Below are 22396 nucleotides of genomic sequence, written 5' to 3'. Positions count from 1 at the left end.
CCACAAGGGATCTATGTAACTAGCTGCCTCCAGTTCTCCATCCATGCTGCACTGTATTTCAATATTTTTATAAGTAAAGAAGATTGAATATCACAACACATTTGATTACCATTGTTGACCAAGTTACAAATAGTTTTGGCAACAAGAAGAAAATGGCAAAATAAAAGGCTCAGCATAGGTTTACCAACCAAAGACAGGTTAGCAACCATGACTATATTTGGGACTATCAGTGAGTTTGTAGAAGAGAATGGGGAAATGTGGAAAGGTTGGAACACCTTTTCTTGGCAAATGGAATTGCAGATGAGGCTAAAAAGTGTTCAATTCTCCTGACTGTGTGAGAGGCAAAGACTTACAAGCTCATGAGGAATTTAGCAACAGCACGGTGACCGGGGTCATTTCATTTGTGGATTTATTGGACTCATTCAGAATCCCCACAATCCTAAGCCCTCCGTGATTGTCCAGCATTTCAAGTTCCATAGTAATTTTCATAAGGTGGGACCATCTGTAATTAACTTTGTTGCTGAATTAAGACAGCTCTTTAAACATTGAGAGTCTGAAGCAGTATCGGGGGACATGCTCCAGGACAGACTAATCTATGGCATTAATGAGAATAACATTCAGCATTGTTTGTTGGGAAACGCCACACTGACTTTCAAGAAGGCTCCAAACATTTCTCAGGGCGTGGAACTGACTGCCAGAAATACGAAAGATATTTATAAGACCAATGGTGGTGCTATGCACCAAGTAAAGAAAGAGGCTGCAAGCAAAAAGATAATGAAATGTTTCAGGTGTGGAGGGATACACTATGTGAATCATTGCAAATTTATGGATGCTGTTTGTCACCGTTGCAACAAAAGGCGTCAATGCATTCCATGCCCGTTTTGAGCAAGAGGTCAGCGAGAGCATGTCCTCCACCCCAGAAGCCTCGGATGAACCTGTATCTGAGGTCACCATTGCAGATGTCAGAGCAGCCTTCTCGAAGGTCAACCCACAGAAAGCGACTGGCCCGGATGGGGTACCCGGACAGCACTCAGATCGTGCACGGATCAGCTGGCAGGGGTATTCGAGCACCTCTCTTTACAACAATCTGAGGTTTCTATCTGCTTCAAGAAGACAACCGTCATCTCAGTACCTAAGAAAACCAAGCAAAGTGCCTCAATGACTATCGGTCGGTGGCTCTGACATCCATCATTATGAAGAGCTTTGAAAGGTTAGTCATTGCACGAATCAATTCCAGCCTCCTGGACTACCTGGATCCACTACAGTTTACCTACCGCAGCAACAGGTCCACAGCAGACGCCATTTCTCTGGCCCTGCACTCAATCCTGGAACACCTAGATAACAAGGACACCTATGTCAGACTAGGTCAGGCTATACCACCCCTCGTCCAGGAGCGCCATGATGTCCAGCCCACTCTCTCCCCACCCCCACCCCCCCGCAGCAGTGGCGATCCTCCCACCCCCCTCCCCTCCACAATAGACCCCCCTCCCCCACGGGAGGCAGACCCCCCCCTCCCCAACAGAGCGACCCCCCCCCCCCAATGCCTGGTGGGCAGTGCCAAGGTGCCCCCTGGGCATGGGCACTTTGCCTCTTGGACAGTTTCAGGGGGCACAGGTTGGCACTGCCCATAGAATTTGCAGGTTGCGATGGGAGAATCGTCCCAGTATTTTTCACTGTATTCTAATACATATAAATCAAATCATTTAGCTAAGAAATGCAGGGGTGCTATGAGCAAGTCAAAGGCTGAGCAGGGAAATTCAGGAAAACAGTCAAGAAACAAGAGCACAGCTCCTGGTGGTAAAAGAGAAATGGCCTTGTTTACTAGGGCATGACTGGCTCAGTAAAATTCTGTTGAACTGGGGTGAGATTAAGCACACACGGGTGACAGAGGATGTAATTCAGAAATATCCTGAGGTTTTCAAAGATGAACTGGTACATTGCATGGCACTACAGTTAAGTTGTTCATAGATCCTCAGGCTACTCCTCACTTTTTCCAGCCCAAAACAGTGCCTTACGCCATGGAAGACAAAGTGGAGGAGGAGTTGGAGTGGAATCATTGAGCCCATTCAATTATCGCAGCTCCAATTGTTCCTGTTCTTTAAAGTGATGGTACTGTGCACATATGCGGGAATCACAAACTTGCCATTTATCAGACCTCCAGGTTGGATGCTAACCCATTGCCACGGGTAGAAAATCTGTTTCCAACCCTAGGCTAGATGGTTCTCAAAACTTGACATGAGCCATTCCTGCCAACAGCTTTTGTTAGAGTAGAACTCAAAACAGTACATCGCAATCAACACTCAGAAGGGTTTGTTCAAACACAACTGTCTGGTTTTTAAGGTTTCCTCTAGTCCACCAATTTTTCAGAGGACAATGGACAAGCTGTTGCAGGGGGATTCCCCATGTAGCAGTTTACTTGGATGATTTTCTGACCACAGGGAAAACTGAGGAGGAGCACCTCAGCAACCTGGATCAAGTGTTAACAAGATTTTCAGAGGCAGGGCTGCGCCTGAAGCTTAACAAGTGAATCTTCCAGGCACAGAGTGCAGAATATTTAGGTCGCAAAATCACAGTCCAGCGGAAGACAAAGTCAGAGCTATCAAGGAAGGTACAAACCCCAGAGGTGTATCCAAGCTCAGGTCATTTCTGGGCATGATGAATTATTATGAGAAGTTCCTGCCAGGCCTTTCAGCAGTGCTGGCATCACTATATCTGTTCCTTCACAAGAAACAAAATAGAAGTGGGGGCTTGCAAAAAATAAAGTTTTCAATGACATGAAAGCGCTGCTACAGTCAGTAATCTGCTGGTTCACTTTGATCAAGACAGAGAACTCATTCTATCATTGGATGCCTCACCGTACCGTGTTGGGGCAGTACCGTCTCATCTGATGGAGGACGGGTCAGTAAAAGCCATTTATTTTGCATCACAGAAGCTGACAACAGCTGAGAAGGGATATTAGCAGTTAGACAAGGAAGGTCCAGGCATCGTCGATGCTGTGAGGCAGTTTCATCAGTACCTTTATGGTTGTTCATTCACCATGTTCAGACCACGAGCTACTGATGAGTCTTTTCAGTGAATCCAGTTGCATTCCATGGCCTCAGCGAAAATACTGCGCTGGGCCTGCCAGTATAACCTTGTGTACAGGGCAGGGAAGGAGAGTGCAAATACAGACATCTGTCTTTGCCAGACATTGGAAAATTGGAAATATTATGCAAAGGGAATGATGTAAATGTAGGTCTATGTTTAACTTAATACAGATGATAGAGACTTTACAAGATAGCTGTGAAATCCTCCTCCTTTCCCATGATTGAAATATTATTCTTATTCTTTACTGACTAAATGGTATTTCGTTAAAAACAACTTTTCCACCTGGTTAAAACATTTATAGAGAAAGTTCAAAGTAAGATTTTTTTAAAAGAGCAATTTGGGCCAAAACGTTCTACTCATATCATGCTGTTCACTCAATAATATAGGTACATTTATTCCTAATGACTTTCTTTTTACTTTAATTTCAGAAAGCAGATGACCGGGAGAAGCGTCAGGAAGCACACAGGTTTCATTTTGATGCCATGTGAAATGCAATGGTTTCTAAGAGATAAATGCTAACTGTTCAATCTAAAATATTACTTTTAGCAAATGAAGAATGTTCAATGTTGAATTGTACATAATCTAACTGCTTCCTGGGTTTCTTTTAAAGATCTAATTTATAGTTTCTGGGCAGTGGCTGCAAATAACTTGAGCTGTATATTTTGGGGTGTTAAGAATCATTGAAAAATAAATTATGTATTTCATTGTGTCCCTGCATGTGTTTCCAAATGTATATTCTCTAAAACATGGTGGTTTTTTTCTGATGTTATTAATGTGGCTCACCAACCTGAAAAGTCTATTTAAAATAAATTGTCTCTGTGGAAGAACATGCTTAGTATTTCTGGTGGGTCAAAATGAACCATATTGTGGTGTATTAAACTTTTAATGATTTAAAACATTCTGTTTCAAATTCTACTTTTTGTACTGCTGTGTGATTTTATTGTTTTAGCTGTCGGACAGTACTTAGACTGACATCCAGATATGAGACTAAATGTCTGTGGCGGTCCAGTATTTAAATCCCTACAGCGCAAATTAATTTGTGGTAATAAGCAGGTGCATAGCTTAAACATGTAACTGAATTGCCGGTAATGTTACTTTTAGCAGTACATGGATAGTAGAATGATTTGACTGATAAACATGACGAATGTATTAGGCTTCAGAATGTCTTAATACTTTCTTTGAAAATATACTCTTATGGCTGAGGGGTGTTGACCTGCTTGATCAGAACATATGGGGATAAATTCTTCCTCATAATTTTTCTGAAAGTTGACTAGAAATTTATTTTGGTTATTCACTTCACTTTTTGCTATAAGAGGAATTTCTCTGCCATATATTTGTAAATTGAACCTGCTAGATGAGCTACTGTTACACATTCCCACCTCTGTCCTCGACTCATGTTAAAGGGAGAGAAACCTGTTTCATGCAGAATAGATACTGAAGATACAGTTCATTTGAATTGGGTATCTGAAACTTTAAGTGATCTTAACTGCTTCGAAGGCATGTGGGTACGGTTTAGTTTTATTGCTACCAAAGCGCGTGGAAGGTATCAAATTCCAGTTCTGCATTGCAGTCTCATTTAGCAATTTCACAACAGCAGCAAACTTTTTTATTTTGTCCTTGCACAGATGGTAAGACTTAATAGCAAGTACAGTGGGAAATTAGAGCATTTCAAATGGGTCAAATTTCCAACACCGCTTCCGTGTCAATAGCATTGTTTCAATGTAAAAGGTGTAATTTGGGTATGGATTGCCCAGAACACACACTGAGCCTTCAGTTCAAGGCAAAGTTTTAAATTGCTTCCATATGTGCATTTTTTTAAACTTTATAAATATTTTAATATTCATAGAATTGGCTAGTTTGACAACATATAGGTTGTTGTGTGAGAGGAGCTCTGCGTGACCTTTCACAGTGTTGTAACTGAAAGATTGACCTTATAACATCTCGGGCTGAACTTTACACTTCAGCAGGTTTCGAGACGGCAGCACATAAAATTCAGAGGGTGGTCTTCCTGTAGCCTTACCACCGCTTCTGATCTGTTGGAATTATTCAGGGGAAGGGGAGTCATCAGGCACCAGTGGGCCTATTGAGGCCCCTAGGTGGCCAATTATAGTGTTTGAATAATTTACTTGTTTACCTAAATGATTGTGTTGCCTCACCCCTCCCTATCTCTGTATCTCTTTCTAGCCCTACAACCTTTCCAGAAATCTGTGTTCATCTAATTTTTAACCTCCTGTGCACCCTGATTTTCTTGTCCCACCAGGGGAAACCATGCTTAGGTCCTAGGTTTCCTGTTTAAACCTCTTTGCCTCTATCACTGTCCCTGTCGTCCTTTAACACGCTCCTTATAACCTACCTCATTCACCTAATCTTATGTAGAACCATAGAACCATAGAAAATTACAGCTCAGAAACAGGCCTTTTGGCCCTTCTTGTCTGTGCCGAACCATTTTATGCCTAGTCCCACTGACCACTTGGAATAGAATCATAGAAAATTACAGAGTAATTTATCCAAGCAAGCAGAGAGTATTCCTTCTGACTCCTGTCCTTCATCGATTTTACAATCCCTTTAACCAGTGATTTATCACAAAACGTATGGATCTGTCTTCATCTTATACATCCTTGTTGAAGGGAGCAGTTTCTCTATGTTCAGACTGTGGGGATTATCAGATACACTGAAACTACAAATTAAGATAGAGAGGCCCATACAATTGGAAACTAGTCTCGTCTGCTGTATTTTCTACCACTGACTTATTCAGACTGAAATTCCTTTCTGTCAATAGCAATGCATTGTCCTAAATCCCTAATATTGTTGAAAGGGCGAAGAGGTTTTGTTTTATTTGTCGCCACAAATCAAAAAAATTATATAAACGATTAATGAAAAGCGTTTTCCAAATCTTATATCCTATTTTATGCTGTGTGCGTTCCGAGAACGGTTACTTAAAGGGATTCAATATGATATAAACCGGAAAAAACCTAACGGGTGTATTTAAAATCTCTTTCTTTTACCTGTTCTACGATAACTACCAAATGATGTTAAGAGTTCAGAATCTGCACGATATTTAGAATAGTGTGGTATGCACCAATCCCTTCAACAAATGGAAAACTTTTTTTTTGGAAAAGGTTTCGTTAATGATCAGCCTTTGGTCAGTGCCGTTGTGTCTGAAGGTGTGTGTGTGGAATTGGAAACAGCAAGCTGCAGCTCGGTGTCTTCTGTGGAGTGGGTGCATGCGTACAAGCTGCTCACTGAAGCACAGCACGTCGCTGTGAAAGTAAGCTTCATTCATTCGCTGTACTGTACTTCATCCAGCTGGGAGCTGGAGTGGCTTTGGCTGTGCCCCAAGAGCGACAGTCCCTTCCTGGCCGCTTCTGCACGCTGTGGGGGATTCAGGCAGCTTCGGGACTATGATTCTCCGGTAGTTCCCATTCCACGTCTGTCAAGTGAAAAGTCATTTCCAAAAGATCTACCGCCACGGAACATTCTTGGACGGCTGACACGGTCTTTGTGGAGGAAATACCCAAGGGATAGGTCTGGCAAAAGATGGGATTAACCCAACGCGGAAAGTTTGCCTTCTGAGAAGCTCTGGTGTTGGGTGAAGGCATGGCTTGCGTTTTGAGCAGAATTACAATATCAGAAAATTGGATTATGGACCTGATCTATGAATGTAGGTAGGTATCAAGGAGAATAGCTGCCGAATGCAAGCAAGGCTCCGTGGCTTGGTTGGAGCAGCGTGGATTCTTTGTTTCACTTGACAAGCTCTCGGAAGTGCTCAGTATCTGTCCGTGCACGGTCAGCACTGCATCAGAAGAGGTGCTCGAGGGGGGGGAGAAAGCAGACACCTTCCTAACCGAAAGAATGGTGCTGGAAAGACGGTGTTTCTTCATGTTCAAAGGTGAGTTGTAATAAAAGATAAAATAACGTCGCCATCTACAGGAAGCTGCTGTGCCTTGTAAAACAGCCAATCCTTTTGTCCAAAAACAATTGTTCTTGAAACATGCTTGCCTTTCTTGCTATTCTGTGGCAAAATGACTTTACCAGGGTTTATTTAACGGGGCTAAAATGTTTTAAGCGCGCGGACTGGTTAAAAAAAAATCTCCTTTGTTTTTGCTTGTTTCCGTTTTAAAATGAGCAGATATTTGGAGCAATCTGATACATCTTTTCTTGTACGTGTTTCATGCTGTAACTGTTTCTTTGTTGTTCTCTCATCAATTTTAAGCCACAAAAAAGTTTGCACAAACATATCACTGGGTTGGAACAGTCTCCCGTCCACAGAAAGTGAAAAATGTAGCTGCCCCACTCACTGGGCAAGCTCAGTCCCAGTGGCTCCAACCTGCCGGAGCTCCGAACCTACAGCTTCGGCAATCAATCCGCGCGAAAAGGGAGCAGAGTGGAGTCGAACCTGCCGGCGAGGAGATAGCAATGAAATGTTCTGTTTCCTCGGTCTCCGGGTACAGGGGGGCTGGGGTGTCGGCAAGTGTCCCTATCCCGGTAGCAGAAAGTGCTGAAGGAACAGCTCCACGTGGTGCCTGAGTTCATCTTGTCCGAGCAGCTTTGAAGACCACTTCTCATCATTCAATCCCCCCCCCCCCCTCTCCCAGTGGGGTTCCCACCTACAGATTTCTCTCCCATTTCTATTTTTACACAGGCTTAAAGGTTCCGCCTTAGGCAATATTTAGAGTCCAGTCTCCGAACCCATTCAAACACTTGCGGGGCCAAATCTCTCAGCAGTCATTAGAATTGGGTAAGATGACAGGAGCTAAATCGACCTCCTGAGCGAACATTGCTGAAAGTCAGACCGTGATTTTTGTTCTTAACTGGCAATCTTTAACAATAGAATGTCGGAAAAGCTGAAGAGGTTGGAGTTATTCACCCAGACCATCACAATGCTACAATCCCATTTACCAGTTCCATTAACATGTTGAATTGAGTACATGGTCCAACAGAAACTACGGAAATATTATTCATCCGCTTGGGTGGAAGTTGGATAACGCCCATGTATTTTCTTACAAATTCCAAAAAAAAATTAAAACAAGCGAACTAAAAGCACTTCAGAATTTCACAGCATGAATTATTGATTGGAAATGTCATTCCTGACTCACAAGCCAAACGTGCTGATTCACCTCAACTTGGGGGCCACAAACACAATAAAATAGGGTTGTTCCAAATGACCAGTCAGATTGATCCGAAATTATGAAGGAGGCTTGTATCAAAACGTGAAAAATCGAGCTGATCTTAGAAAACGGGATTCTGAATCCTCCCCAACAAATTATATTCCATAAAATTCCGCGTCCCGGTTTCAGTCACACACAGTGAGATGAGAATTTGGGATTCGCTAGCACAAGGCAGCCGATCTCTGGTCTCGAAGCGCAAGGCTGGGTTTGTCCATTGGCTCAGGTTTCCACAATAATGTCGGAATATGTATATACAGAGAGCGAGTTTTCCCTGTCCCCCAGTTTGTTCAGGATTTCCCCGCCCGCACGGCTGGGAAATTTGTACCAGAGCAGACTCTGAACTGTCTGTCTCTCCACCGGAATGGGCGAAAACTTTTAATGCACATCATATGAGTGAGTGTAAGAAAAACCAAAGAGTTTCCACTACACAGACTTCCAGGGGAGTGTATTCATTGTACATTATCCCGCCTTCCCCATAACCTTCCAACTTAGTTGCAAAAGTTGTGTCCGTCTAACAATTCATTCTTGTTCCACCATCTCTCAAGGCTAGTTTACTTTGATAATTTTAACTTTCTCTTTCAATAATCTCTGCACATGGTATTATTTCTGGCTAAAAGCAAATTACTGCGGATGCTGGAATCTGAAACCAGAAGAGAAAATGCTGGAAAATCTCAGCAGGTCGGGCAGCATCTGTAAGGAGAGAAAAGAGCTGACGTTTCGAGTCCAGGTGACCCTTTGTCAAAGCTTTCTCTCCTTACAGATGCTGCCAGACCTGCTGAGATTTTCCAGCATTTTCTATTTTGGTGTCATTCTGGTGTTGGTCACTCAATATGCAGTAATGATGCAGGTGCACAGAAGGTATTTTCAGCAAGGTCCAATATAACCCTTGCAGAGATTGGTCCAAACACCAGGAAATGTTCTTTTGATATAATTGATATGAGTGGATTCAGGGCCCTGATCCCTTGTGGAATAAGATAGTTGAAGCTACTGGAACTTCTGAGGGTTTGCGATGTCAGAAGGACCCGGTGGAGCACTGACTCTGCCCCGTTTATTTAAGAGTAAGGACATAAAAGGAATCTTAGCAAATTCTAGTCACCTAATTTTAACATTAAATATCACATATAGCTTTTGGAAAAGTCGCAAAGGTACAGGTTCAGATCAAAATGGACCGTCAAATTGCAAAGGTTTGGGATTCCTGAAGTGTCTTTAGCTACACCATATGTTAGATATTGTAAATTGCAAAAACGGACACCCAGCTGCACCAAGAATGTTTGAGTCTTTATTCATATTGTTGGGGAGACTTGTTTTAACATTACTTTGAAAATCCATGCTGTACCGCATTTAGTTTTCCCCGACAATCCCAATCTTTTCGTAGAGGAAGTTGCGAGGCACGGGCATTCCTTTGATTTCTAATTGCACAACATTGCAGGGTGGGCTCGGGGTCGAGGTGCTGCTTCTTCCTGACTCAGCCCGAACCTTAAAACAATGTGAGACTCCTGGCAGGAACTCACTGCTGGAACTACCTTTCGACCGGGAGATGGACTTGCGATGCTTAACTTGACTCCGTTTGCTGTCTGTTTAAAATTAAAAGCTTCCCCTAAAGTGCATCGTGCGCGCAGTGAAGTGTAGGGGAATGTTATACCAGTACCCCGAGGTTAATGCTTTTCTCACCAGGAAATCAATATTGCGGGGAGAAGGTAGCAAATATCCCTGGCCACCTGGACTCTTGAGGAGCGAACTCCCCTAAATAAAATCCCCGGGAAACCGCTTCTCCACGGGATATGAAGATGGACTTTACCGTGTAGCTAGAAAACAATTCTTGTCTGTTTGATTTCCCACTCGGTTAAGGTCAGTTGTTTGGGAATATCTTACCGTGTTGTCTACATGTATGTATGTATGTATATGTATTTATCTTGGATTTTCATAGACAAAATGTTGTAAGTTCTGAAATTCCTAATTTCTGTCGAATTCTACCCAGTTTTATGTGATGCCCGAGGCAATGTTACCTCAACAGCCAGACACTGAAACCTCATTTTCTTTTCCAGTGTGGTCCATCATTGTTCTGACTGGGGGAATCGCCTCCATACAAAAGGCACAAGGTGCGTCTGCAGTTTTTTTTCCCCCTTTCACTGCTGCCTGTTCAGTTGGTCGTATTGAATGGTTTTAGGAACGTTTCGGCATTAATTTGTAAAACAAAACAAGATTCTATCAGCCAGCGTGCCCATTGTAAGTGTAGAATGTACTGCAGCTCATTTTGTCTTAGTCAGAGAACACAATGCCTTGTGGCTGGAGCTGCCTGAGATATATCACCACTCTTAACAGCGCTGGAGCCCAGCTTGTTTCGATCTTCCATCTTACGGGCGATTATGTTAATCGGTCACCGCTCCCGCAGGTCCATCCTAAAAGATTGAGAAAGGGAACCAGAACAATTGCAGTTGTTCAATAATTGTGTGTAGGTGGCTGGAGCTACTTCCTAGTGTATTACTATAAGCGTATTGGCCACTAACCATCCACGCCTAACTTGTTCACTGGCCGTTTAGGGATATGCAGCAGCTGTAATGGTGTCAGGACCGCAGTTAGATTGGTACAGAACCACGAAGGGTGCCTGCGGGTAGAAGAGGTCAAATCTTCCTAAACTGCGGTCCAGCGCTCTGATGACTTGACCCATCTAACCCGTGGCCCTGACCTGGTGTCTGATAGTAGCAGGACTGGTGCTGTGTGACCTGAGGAGGAGGCCGGCCTCCTGTTAATGCAAATTGTTCCCCTTTCAGGGTTATGGACTTTCAATTGCCTAAGCTGAAATACGAAAAAGCCAATTAGATCTGTTCAAATATCCTCAATAAGGATCAGAGAACGGGGACTCTCTGTTAACCAGAAGATATTATTTGACAATATTCTTTAATAAATGTTTAAATTAAAGAAAAAAATAGTTTAACTATTTTAGAAAATCCCACCATAGCAAATAGAAGGCAAAATTGAGTTGAAATCTCCCACATGCAATTAAAAATAAAATGCGTTCTCCTAGTAAAAGAGAGGTTGCTGCTACTCGGGCAATTAAACCAACAATCTCGCCTGGTACCCACTCCCCCAGGCCTTGTTTCAAAGAAGAGGCAATAAATTACTTCCAGTTTTCAATTTATAAGCGCATGAAGGATTCCAGATCTTTTCAGATGAAGCCACATTGCAGCGTCCTCCTCAATTCCATTCAGCCTTGGAGCTGCAGCCAACCAGAGCCGGGTGCACTGCTGCTGAAGGCTGAACAGCAGGAGGCAGGTTCTGTCACCAATGTCACAGGAAATGGCTGTCAGGTACCCTTGTGAGCTGTTGTTTTCCGTGTTAGTGCCTATTATCAGGCTATTGTTGCCACTGATGCTGATGGCGGGGCTTACCAGCTCACAGGTATGTCCTCAGCTAGTGCCTCCTGAGCGCAAGAGTCAATGTTTAGGCTCATCATGTCATACATGCAAGTATCCTTGAAGCACCTCCTGGTCGGCTGACTCCAGCTACCTCGCTGTTTAGAAAACCCTTGGGTATGTGACCATATGAAAACCTGCCTGAGCCAGCTAACTTTGCTCTGCTCCATAAGCACCGACACGAGAGGACTGTCACATTGTCCTTCAATAACATGTCCAGACTGTGGCACAAACAGCAAAGGTGGATGTTGTTACACTTCCTTTCTTGATTGCAGTAACATCCTATACAAGGTGCTAAGAACACAACACTCATAAATTGGTATGTCGGTCCAAGAATCAGCCTGATGTTATTCCATGTACATTGAATTAGCTAAAGGTGGTGACTGCTTTTCCTATTTATGTATGGAGCTCTTCATCAACAGATAGGTTATCACCATTGGGGGTTTTGGGGGAGAGATGCGTGGGAATCTTAATAGAAAGGCCAGGGCAGGAAGGAGCATTGGCAGTGGGCACCCTATTGGAAAAGGTGCCAATGAGGGAGGTGACCATTTTTTCCAACCAAAGCCTGGCCTCAAAATTAATGGGAGGTAGGAAGCAGCCCTTAACTGGCCATTAATTGGCCACAAGGGACACAACTGGAACAAAAGTGAGGAGCTTTGGTGGACTGTAAATTTCCCTCCAAATCTTGTTGAGTTTTATCCTGCTGCTGATGTTGAATGATGTAGTGAGATCTACAAAAGTGAAGTGTAGAGTTCCCTATACTTCTCGTGTACTTGGCCAATGGGGAAGACCATATCAGCATGGAAAACCACACCGTGCTTCTGAATACACTCACTCCGCAGGTACTGGAGTCTTTTAATTATGATCCTAGCAAAGGCCTTTCACACTTAATTTGTATCTAACTAGTCTCCTCAGTTTTACTTTGTTACATTGTAAACTTGGAGACATAAAGTCTAGGAGTTTATGGACACTATGCTTCAAAAATGGCAGGCATGAATTTCACAAAGATGTATAGTCCAGGCATGACAATGAAAGAAGTAGACCCTCCACCCAGTATGATTCAGTTCAGAACTTTCCAGAAGATGGATGAACAAAGAACAGTACAGCACAGGAAACAGGCCCTTCGGCCCTCCAAGCCTGTGCCACTCATTGGTCCAACTAGACCATTCGTTTGTATCCCTCCATTCCCAGACTGCTCATGTGACTATCCAGGTAAGTTTTAAACGATGCCAGCGTGTCTGCCTCCACCACCCTACTTGGCAGCGCATTCCAGGCCCCCACCACTCTCTGTGTAAAAAACGTCCCTCTGATATCTGAGTTATACCTCGCCCCTTTCACCTTGAGCCCGTGACCCCTTGTGATCGTCACCTCCGACCTGGGAAAAAGTTTCCCACTGTTCACCCTTCATAATTTTGTACACCCCTATTAGGTCTCCCCTCATTCTCTGTCTTTCCAGGGAGAACAAGCCCAGTTTACCCAATCTCTCCTCATAGCTAAGACCCTCCATACCAGGCAACATCCTGGTAAACCTTCTCTGCACTCTCTCTAAAGCCTCCACATCCTTCTGGTAGTGCGGCGACCAGAACTGGACGCAGTACTCCAAATGTGGCCTGACCAGCGTTCTATACAGCTGCAACATCAGACTCCAGCTTTTATACTCTACACCCCGTCCTATAAAGGCAAGCATACCATATGCCTTCTTCACCACCTTCTCCACCTGTGCTGCCAAGGATTTGTGGACTTGCACACCTAGGTCCCTCTGTGTTTCTATACTCTTGATGGCTCTGCCATTTATTGTATAACTCCCCCCTACATTAGTTCTTCCAAAATGCATCACTTCGCATTTATCTGGATTAAATTCCATCTGCCATTTCTCTGCCCAATTTTCCAGCCTATCTATATCCTGCTGTATTGTCCGACAATGTTCAGCGCTATCCGCAAGTCCAGCTATCTTCGTGTCATCCGCAAACTTGCTGATAACACCAGTTACACCTTCTTCCAAATCATTTATATATATCACAAATAGCAGAGGTCCCAGTACAGAGCCCTACGGAACACCACTGGTCACAGACCTCCAGCCGGAAAAAAACCCTTCAACTGCTACCCTCTGTCTCCTATGGCCAAGCCAGTTTTCTACCTATCTAGCCACCTCTCCTTGTATCCCATGAGCCTTAACCTTCTTAACCAACCTGCCATGAGGGACTTTGTCAAATGCCTTACTGAAATCCATATAGACGACATCCATGGCCCTTCCTTCATCAACCGTTTTTGTCGCTTCCTCAAAAAACTCCACCAAATTTGTAAGGCACGACCTCCCTCTTACAAAACCATGCTGTCTGTCACTAATTAGATTGTTCCGTTCTAAATGCGCATACATCCTGTCTCTAAGAATCCTCTCCAACATGGTCTGGGTTGAAGTTGCAATGGTCACCTGACCCCCTTGGCCGCCATCTTAATATTTCATCAATGTCCATATTTTTAAATAAACAAAGGCAGTTCCAGAAGCTTCTTTATGAGCACAGTGAATGTTTAACGTTATGAATATGACATGCCTTTCACTGGGTGTGACACCTGAACTTGCTGTTTGCAAGGGTGGTATAAGCAGAGACAATGAAACTGGAAGGGCACTTGAGGGAAATACGCTTGCAGGACTACAGGGATAGAGTGGAGGAATGGAATTAAGTGAATTGCTTCACAGGGAGCTGGCCTGGACTAGATGGACTGAATGGCTCCTTGTGAGCTGATTTTAAATGTAGATAAATGTAACGCATTACCAACTAGCCAATAGGAAATTTTCCAAAGAACTGAACAGATTCATTGTCCTTTCCTGGTTATAAAAAAAGCGATGCCTGTGTTCATTACTGTTTAGCAATGTCTTAGGGACTATAACACCACATCTCAATCAGTTCAAGTGGTATCATTCTTGAGTACTTGCACCTCAGATCTGAATAATTTATAAAGGAAGCTTTGCTAATCACATATTCTGATCAAGTTTAAAGGGTCCCCACACACCTGCTCCTTTGGGCTTTATAAAGTGTAAGACATACTCATTTCTGCATATTCATATACTCAATATTACAAAGCTCCAGTTAGTAGATTCTTTGCTACTGAGAGTTTCAGCTTCTTAGAAATGCACACAAACTAGACATTGGCTTCAGCATAAGCCAAAAAGTGGTTGCTTTTTAAAAAAATTACTCCATTCTTAAAGTTACGAAGCTAATGTGCAGAATGGACTGGGCAGACCCAAACCCATCTCCTTGCTTGCTCCAAAAACCAAATACTAATTGAATCCAAATAACAGTCCCCGCAGAGGAAACATACAAAATCCAAGCTGACAAGAAAAGGCATTGCACCCCACTTTGTGCTTGGTCTGACACTTGATCTTAGCCAAAAGGCTGAGGCAAAAATGTGGTTACATTTAAAGGCAGCTGTGGGTGGGTGACATTTTCTAATAGTTAGACAGTACATAACTATCCCAGAACACAGTGCTATGTAGTCCACCTTTTGATACAATCAGACCAACACTGCTATATTGAAATTTCTTTCCAAACAAACATTTTCCCACTCTGAGCAATTTGGCTTTGAACAGACAATTTCCTTGCAAATGTTTTCGGATCATCCCACAATTATTCACTTGCTATAGATCACATTTTAGAAGTTGCACTTTCAAATTCAGGAGGTGTTTGATTCGTCAGCTTCTTGGTGATCTCTTTCTTATTTGAAGCTGGTGATTTTGCTGCATTGTTTTCTACAGAAGGACAAGCTTCTTAAGATAGAATTTGTATTCCAGAGGATACAGCATTCTTTGTAGTTATTTGGTAACAGGGAATAATGCCTGCCTATGAGCTTACAGCGAGTCTCACCTCTGTTCTATATACTGTGGTCAATTCAGTCATCCGATTTATTAAGGCAAGCATCCTCTTTTCATTTATAGCTATTTGCCTTCTACTCATGTATATTCCACAGGCTCTCTACATCAAAGCGACAGATCTAATGCTTTTGTATCACACTGGAACATTCCCAATTCTTCACATTATATTACCTATGAACTAAATGATTCAGCCTCACTTATAGATTGGTCATGGATCTCTAATTGCTGCCATTCCCTGTTTTGATCTTCTATAAATTTAAATGGTTCAACAAATGTGGCAGAAAGGTAGAGGACAGATGACGAAGGTAAGGTACTTAAGTGAACATATGATGAACTTAAGGTGAATAGCAATGACTTTTATTTTGATGTGACTTCAGTTATAAGAAATTATTAAAGTACATAGCTTACGTAATTATTCCTATTTATAACTGAAGCCACATCAAAATAAATTCCACAGATTCCCCACCTCCTGGCTGAAGAAATTCCTCCTCATCTTGGTTCTAAAGGTTTACTTTGAGGCTGTGCTCTCAGATCTTAGTTTCTCCTACTAATGGAAACACCTTCTCCATGTCCACTCTATCCAGTCCTTTCAGTATTAAGAACAACGAACAAAGAAAAGTACAGCACAGGAACAGGGCCTTCGGCCCTCCAAGCCTGTACTGATTATGATGCCCTAACTAAACTAAAGAAAACTTTCTGCCCTTACTTGGTTCATATCTCTCTATTCCCTCCCAATTCATGTACCCACCCAGATGCCTCTTAAATGTTGCTAATGTGCCTGCTTCAACCACCTCCTCTGGCAGGGCATTACAGGCACCCACCACTCTCTGCATGAAAAACTTTCTCTGCACATCTCCCTTAAACTTTCCCCCTCTCACCTTGAACCTGCGTCCCCTTGTAATTGACACTTCTACCCTGGGAAAAAAATCTCTATCTGCCCTGTCTATGCCTCTCATAATTTTGTAGACCTCTATCAGGTCTCCCCTCAGCCTCCGTCTTTCCAGTGAAAACAATCCTAGTTTATTCAACCTCTCCTCATTTTATGTATTCTCCTCATATTCTGTACGTTTCAATGAGATTCCCCCCTCATCCTTCTAAACTCCATCGAGTACAGATCCAGATCCTCCAATGCTCCTCAAGCCTTTCATTCCCAGGATCATTCTTGTATTGTTGGATCTGGTTCCAGGAAATGAAATGGAACACATGCCTTAAGTATCAGCAAGGGAACACTTAAAAATCAGTGATCATAGCAGGATAAAGTTATGGTTAGTAAAACCAGTAATCCAGAGTAAAAATAATTAATTGAGGGTGGCCAAATTTCAGTGGAATGAGAATGGACCTGCCAAGGTAAATTGGAATCAAAGATTGACAGCAAAAACTATAGTGGATCAATCGGTTGCCTTTAAAGAGTAGATAATTTGTGTACAGCTGAAGTTCATTCCTAAGAGGGGGAAGAATAGGACAAACAAAGTCAGAGTTCCCTGGGCCTGGACGATGAAAGAGATAGAGAGAAAGCGGAAAATGGGTGTGATTGACCAAGGTCAGATTGATAATACAAGTGAGAACTAGGCTGAGCATAGAAAGTTTAGAGGGAAAGTGAAAAAATAAATATGAACTGCAAAGAGAGAGTACGAGAAGAGGCTGGCAGCTAACATAAAAGGGAATCCAAAAATCTTCTATAGGCATATAGGCAAAAGGAGGAGTGGGACTGATTAGGGACCAAAAGGAGACTTATGCACAGAGGGAGAGGGCTTGACTGAAATACTAAATGATGACTTTGCATCAGTCTTTAGAAAAGAAAAAAAATCTGCCAAAGTCGTAACAAAAGGGCACATAGTTGAGACTCTTGCAGGGCTTTAAAACTGCTCGGGAGGAGTTAATTGGGATACTAAAGTACTTAAATTTGATAAGTTACCAGGACCAGATAGTATGCATCTGATAATACTGAGGAAAGTGAAGGTGGAAAATGCAAAGGCAGTAGCCCTAATCTTCCAATCCTCCTTAGACAGAAGTGGTGCCAGAGGACTGGAGAACTGCAAACGTTATATCCTTGTTCAAAAAAAGGGTCCAAGGATAGTCCCAGCAACAACAGGCCAGTCAGTTTAACCTCTGTGGTGGGAAAGCTTTGAGAAACAATAATTTAGGACAAAATTAACAATCATTTGGGCAAATGCAAATTTTTTAAGGAAAACCAACACGTAGAGCAAATGGTGATAAACTAACTTGATTTCAGTTTTTTGATGAGGTACCAGAGAGGGTTAATGAGGGTAATGCAGTTGATCTGGTGTATATGGACATCCAAAAGACATTTGATAAAGTGCCACACAATAGGCTTGTCAGCAAAGTTGAACCCCATGCAATATAAGTGACAGTGATATGGATATGACGTTAGCTGACTGACAGGAATGACAGAGTGTTGGCAAACAGTTGGTGGTGTTCTACAAGGGCTCGATGTTAGGATAACTGCTTTTCTTGATCTATATTAATGTCCTGGACTAAGGTGCTCTGGGCACAACTTCAAAATGTGCAGACGATACAAAACTTGAAAGTATTGTGAACTGCGAGGAGGATAGTGATCAATGTCAAGAGAGTATAGAGAGGCTGGTGTAATGGACAGACACGTAGCAGATGAAGTTTAATGCAAACAATGTGAAGTAATATATTTTGATAGGGAGAGCGAGTAAAGGAAATATAAAATAAAGAATGGAATTCTAAAGGGGCTACAGGAGCAGAGGGACCCGGGGTATATGTACATAAATCATTGAAAGTGGCAGGGCAGGTTGAGAAAGCAGGTTAAAAAAGCATACGGGATCTTAGGCTTTATAAATAGAGGCATAGGCTGGAATTCTACCGTCCCACCTGCCACGGGAATTGGAACGGGTGGGGGTCGGACCATGGTCCATTGACCTTGGGTGTGATTTTGCAGTTTCAGAATGAACGAGACCATAAAATCCCACCTATAGAGAACAAAAGCAAGGAACTTCTGGTAAACCATTTTAAAACATTGGTTTGGTATCAACTGGAGTATTGCAAGCAATTCTGGATTCTGCACTTTCAGGAGGGTGTAATGGCATTATGGGGTTGCAGAAAAGATTTATGAGAATTGTTCCAGGGATAAGGAAATTCAGTTGCATGAATAGATTGGTGAAGCTGAGGCTGTTCTCCTTGGAGAAGAGGTTGAGAGGAGATTTGATAGAGATGTTCAAAATCATGAGACATCCGAACAGAGTAGAGATGTAGAAATGTTATTGTTGGTGCAGAAGGATCATGAATCAGAGGATGCTGATTTAAGGCAAGTGGCAAAAGGACCAAAGACAAGATTTAAAAAAATATATTTTACACAGCGAGTAGTCAGGAGTTAGAATTCACTGCCTGACAGTGTGGAAAGGTAGGGAAGTGGGACGAGCTGAGTTGTTCTTGCAGACATGTGATGGGCTGAATGGCCTCCTTCTGTATTGAAACTATTCTACAATTCTACAAATTCAAAATGACAACTGCAGTTAATTCTACTCCTAGAAACTTTCATGCATACACATTCAGTACTCCTCTGGAGTGATACAACATAAAACATCATGCAATGCCTCTGAAATTTCCCAAACAGAAAATCATTAATTCACTTCATCCTTTGTCCACCTTGCCAGGACCCATCTGGCAAGGTGGACAAAGAGAAATTCGGGATTTGTGAATTCTGTAGCAATCTATTCAACTGTCGATACTCGGTGGTAAGACTGCATAATTGATTCAGTTTAAATGTAAAATTGTAAATTGTCAGATTTTTCTGTCTTAACAACTTGTCACTACATTTGGTATCTAACCTGTGGGTTTACTAATGGGAGCAAGCAACTCTAGTTCAAATATGTTAATCCATTACCTTCTGTTTTAACTCAGCAGCAAATTTGTATGGATAATTTCACTGCCAATTTTTACACAGTTTTCTATTTCATGTGGTATTTACTGTAGACAACTCAGAGTTTACAAAGACATCACTGCATACATTTGTAACTTCTTGAGTCAGTGGTTTTTGTGAAGTTTTTACATATTGACATGGTGTGACAGCTACCAAAGGTTTCAGTAATTTTAATTCTTGGCATATTTATGCACTCTGCAGTAATCATAGAATTGTAGGTAGTGATATAACATCTTTCCAGTATGGAGTTCAAGATTGGGTATAATTGCTTCCCTAGCGCAGGCTAGTTTGTATTTGCATTTTGGATCTATCACAGATCTATCATGCAGTTTTGGCTTAGCCTTACTGCCCTGGAGATAAAGATAATCTGAATTCCTCATGGCAAATGCAGTATTTTTGTTCGGGAGTAGATGTCAAGTAGTTATACAACAGCTGAAATTTTAAATCTACATTGGCATTGGCTGGCATTGTCACATTTGAAGTAGCTGTTTCCAGAGTCTCCAGTGTTGCAACTTACAGTTACAGCTTACAGCAACTTACAGCAACTTAGTGTTGCTCTACTTACACCGTTTGTAGTTTTATTTTTCCTGCCTCTTTGTTGTAGAGTTGGCATCATTATTTTAAATTGCACTTATACACCTATGCGAGTAGTGGACATTGAAGGGAAGTCTTCAAAATATGCACTGGTGCTGGGTAACCTAGCCTCACAAACTGGGAAATGATGGGCATCTTGGCAATAATTTACTGCTTATTATGGTCTTTGAACATGGTTGTTGGTATGTTTCTATTGCACAATAGGTGGTTGGTTGATTCATCTCTAGTCAACCTAGATTTTTATTTGCCTAATTTTACGGTCAATAAATGCTTGTCTTGCCAGTAGCACCCACATTCCATGATTGTATAATTAAAAACACATTAACAATCCCCATTTGCCAAACTCTGTGGGCAATCTGATCAATACTGAGCTGTTTCGCTGTTCTTAACACATTTACATCTTAAGATTGAACATTGGTGCTCTTGTTGGTCTCTCTGTCCAAATTTCAAATGCAATTTGTATTACAAATCAGCTCCTTTGATCTACCTCATATCAAGTTGATCTTTCTCCACACTCTAGCTATGCCTGTAACATTCCATTCTGCACCCTCTCCTTTCCTTCTCTATGTATGGTAAACTTTGTCTGTATTGCGGGCGAGAAACAATACTTTTCACAGTATTCTAATACGTGTGATAATAATAAATCGAATCAAATCAAATTGGTTCACCAAAATTGCAAGTTAGAATCCCTACAGTACAGAAGCCATTTGACCCATCGAGTCTGTACCGACTGCAATCCCACCCACACCCTATTCCTATAACCTCGCATGTTTACCCTGCTAATCCCCCTGACACTAGGGACAATTTAGCATGGCCAATCATGGCACATCTTTGGAGTTCTGCAATTGTTGTACAGTGATCAATACTGAGCTGTTTCGCTGTTCTTAACACATTTACAAATGCATTACTTTTGTTACTATCTTTAAATTTTAATTCTCTAAAATGTTCTGTACTTTGATCACTCACCCTATTCCACAGAAAGACACGACATACGCTGAAATGTTTTATCAACCATTAGGTCTGAAACTTGTAGCTAATTAGCAATTCATCTTTCTTTGCATAAACTCCTTCCAAATATCATATGGATTTCATTTTAAGACGTGCCACTTTTGACGCAGAGATTTTAATTCTTGAATAGCAGTTTTAAACATCCCTGATATTTTGCAATGAGAGTTTGGATTTTTTCTGATAGGTTCCACCCAATTTACAGGAATAAATTGAGAAGATCTGATCAGACAATTGCGCAGAATTCCATTACAGCTAACATATGCTCTTTTTTTGTCTTCCCTGCATTTTATCTCTGTCACAAAGCTTCATTTAGATAATAACCTCGGAGCTTGGAAACGAGACACACCATTTTACGATGTGGAAGTGAGCGAGACACCAATTTGTAGGGGTGCTCATGTGAAATAGGTTACAAGGTTGCTATGTAAAGACATGTACAGCCAGTATATTTAGCTATTTCTTCACTGCTGTCCTTAGATTCTCATGAACCACTGTGATAATTGTTCTAAATTTTTGCACCTACTGTCATCGATGGCTTTCCAGTAAAAATCCTGTATCCAAAGAGTTTGCAATAAAAAGAGGATCAACAGGGGAATGTCAGGAAGGTCAGGTTGCATGAGAGATCCTCTGCGCCCTATTCATCACTTACCCATGCTTGCAGGCGGACGGAAGTGACTATGCCTTACTTTGGCAGATAATTCATGCCTCCGGAGGTTCCTATTCCAAAAAGGAAGTTGGGAAAGCAGATGGAGAAATTGGATCAGCTAAAAACAAATAATGAGTGGGTACTTACAAAACTGGCAGCATTGTGGTAGAAAGTCACTCAATCCAGAAGGAATGCACTCCAGGTTGCTGAGGGAAGTAAGGATGGTAATTGTGGAGATTCTGGCCACAATCTTCTGATATCCTGAGACATGGGTGTGCTTTGGAGTCATAGGGCAGAATTTTATGGCTGTGCACTGGAGGTGGGGCTGTAAAATGAGGTGGGCCATTCAAAACTCCACCGACTTTGGAGGGATCGGATAATCCCACCGGTCAAGGGGCCATAAAAGTCCGCCCATAGATTCGGAGACTTATTTAGAGTTTAGTAACAGACTTCAGGAGGACATAGAAAACTTGACGAAATTGGCAGAGACACGACGGATGAAATTTAACAGAAAAAGGAGAAATTATTCATTTTGGTAGGAAGAGTGAGGTGAGGCAATGTGACCTAGATTATACAACTTTAAAGGGATTAATAGGAATATAGTGATCTGGGAATGTGCAAAAGCAAATTTTTGAACATGACAGGATGAGTTGAAAAGACTTTTCAAAGGACATACAGGATCCTTGGGTTTACATAAAGATGCAC

The 22396-nt window shown here is 42.1% G+C and overlaps 2 protein-coding genes across 2 annotated transcripts in view; both read left to right on the top strand.

Annotated features, from left to right (window-relative positions):
- Positions 1 to 3983, top strand: part of itfg1 (integrin alpha FG-GAP repeat containing 1) — a 274792-nt gene extending 270809 nt beyond the window's left edge. Inside the window, exon 18 of the mRNA XM_078210834.1 lies at positions 3516 to 3983. Within this exon, the coding sequence (XP_078066960.1) occupies positions 3516 to 3575 (60 nt within the window). The 3' untranslated portion in view covers positions 3576 to 3983. The remainder of the gene's footprint in view (positions 1 to 3515) is intronic.
- Positions 3984 to 6939: 2956 nt separating this feature from the next.
- Positions 6940 to 22396, top strand: part of neto2a (neuropilin (NRP) and tolloid (TLL)-like 2a) — a 54330-nt gene continuing 38873 nt past the window's right edge. The window contains exons 1-2 of the mRNA XM_078210255.1: positions 6940 to 6976; positions 10301 to 10354. Coding sequence (XP_078066381.1) covers positions 6940 to 6976; positions 10301 to 10354 — 91 coding nt within the window. The remainder of the gene's footprint in view (positions 6977 to 10300; positions 10355 to 22396) is intronic.

The sequence above is a fragment of the Mustelus asterias genome, chromosome 4 (assembly GCF_964213995.1).
Source record: "Mustelus asterias chromosome 4, sMusAst1.hap1.1, whole genome shotgun sequence".
In the NCBI taxonomy this organism is placed as follows: domain Eukaryota; kingdom Metazoa; phylum Chordata; class Chondrichthyes; order Carcharhiniformes; family Triakidae; genus Mustelus; species Mustelus asterias.
This window is presented reverse-complemented; position numbering and strand designations above follow the sequence as displayed.